We start from the raw sequence: 1,753 nt of genomic DNA on the forward strand, positions 1-1,753 counted from the left end.
TGCAGCATCTCATTCTGTTTCCTCCACTATTTTAGATGCATTTTGTCCATAGTAATAAGTAATTCAGTGCTTTAATTTGACGCGACCGGCTGAAGTTGGACAAGTATGTAAACTCCGTTGGACGTGCACTGTGGGCAGACCCGATTAATCGATAATGAGAATCGTTGTTGATGATTTTCATAATCGATTTTATCGATTAGTTGTTGCAGCCCTACAAAAATGTATGTAAAATATTAATTGAGGTATATTAATGTTTACCATTTTAACAGTAAATTGGGTATACAGCAATATTTACCTTTTTCAGTTTAGAAGAAATTATTTGGAAATTCATGCAAAGACTTTCCAAGTCCCATTTTTGTTTAAACCCGAGAGCCTATTATATATAATCTTTAATGTTTCATACTCAGATGTGAAATATCCTATCAGAACGGTCTTTAGAAAACATTACAAATCCCAAATAAACTAACTTTGATGCTCATGATGCTTAGTTTTATATCACCAATAAAATCATTGCAAAAAAATAATAAAAATCACATTTATTATATCGCCATGCCCTGACTAAACATCAAATATCATGACACAAGTAAATATTTGCTTGCAGTTCAGTTTAAAACTGTACAGCCTATATATCACCTCAGTGCTCTATTTATCAAACACCTGGACACTATTTTGAAAGTTACTAAACTTACACTGAACTCGCATTTATTTTCCAGTGACAAACCAAGTAATTCTGTCATAAGACCTACCAGTGACTCTTTTCTAAACCCCAAATCTCTGTCCCATTTCTCTACTGCTCTGCCTTCCACTGCATCATGATGCATTTAATGCACAAAGTCTGTATGGTGCAGTGTTTGAGATATTTCAATGTTGCATCCAGCTTTGTGATTCTCTCTCATCTCTGACTTTGTGTGTGGTTTGATTTTTGGCTGGCTGTCAATGCTTCTTTGCTTAAGCTCCATCCCAACCCCCTCTCTCTCACCAATGTCTGAATGTTTTGATGCATGATACTGAGTCTCTAGCACTGCATCTGGTTTCAGTCTGTGACTACCCCCACTTCATCTTTTTTCCCTACATTATACACACTGTTTGTCTCTTCTCTGTCGGGACGGAATTGTATTGAATCTCACCCTTTTACTTGGTTCCCCTGGTTCAGTCGGAGGTGCACTCTGTTGCCGAGCCCCCAGCAGCTCAAAGAGATGATTCGCCTATGGATGTGGACCAGCCCTCACCCCTAGAGCAAGACCAGGCAGCAATAGGTGAGATCCTGTGAAATAATAGATGTGACGTGATGGCAATAGGAACATCAGTAGCTGGAATTACATAATAGAAATCAGTGTCTGAAATGACTGGTTTATATAGCATGTATGTTAAAATATGGTTTGCATGTGTGAAAAGGTGAAGAAAGCAGCAGTCAGCAGGAACAGGAGGAGCGCTTGCCTGACCTACCCCTGTTGAGTGAGCAGCTGTTGTTGGATGAGCTATGGGACATGCTGGGGGAGTGTCTGAAAGAGCTTGAGGAGTCTCATGACCAACATGCAGTTTTAGGTATTTTTTATTTTATTTATTTATTGAATGTTTTTAGAAATAAAGGAATTATTTCATGCTAACAAATCTCTTTGTACTGCTGTAGTGCTGCAACCTGCAGTGGAGGCCTTTTTCCTGGTGCATGCCACCGAGCGGGAAAGCAAACCTCCGGTTCGAGACACTCGAGAGAGCCAGCTGTCACACATCAAAGACGAGCCACCCCCATTGG

The 1,753-nt window shown here is 39.7% G+C and overlaps 1 protein-coding gene across 1 annotated transcript in view; it reads left to right on the forward strand.

Annotated features, from left to right (window-relative positions):
• LOC107716223 (E3 ubiquitin-protein ligase HUWE1-like) overlaps positions 1–1,753 on the forward strand; it is a 64,896-nt gene that overhangs the window by 59,073 nt on the left and 4,070 nt on the right. The window contains exons 72-74 of the mRNA XM_016522604.1: positions 1,154–1,256; positions 1,396–1,545; positions 1,631–1,752. Coding sequence (XP_016378090.1) covers positions 1,154–1,256; positions 1,396–1,545; positions 1,631–1,752 — 375 coding nt within the window. The remainder of the gene's footprint in view (positions 1–1,153; positions 1,257–1,395; positions 1,546–1,630; position 1,753) is intronic.

Source organism: Sinocyclocheilus rhinocerous, unplaced genomic scaffold (assembly GCF_001515625.1).
Source record: "Sinocyclocheilus rhinocerous isolate Xijiao unplaced genomic scaffold, SAMN03320098_v1.1 scaffold148, whole genome shotgun sequence".
In the NCBI taxonomy this organism is placed as follows: domain Eukaryota; kingdom Metazoa; phylum Chordata; class Actinopteri; order Cypriniformes; family Cyprinidae; genus Sinocyclocheilus; species Sinocyclocheilus rhinocerous.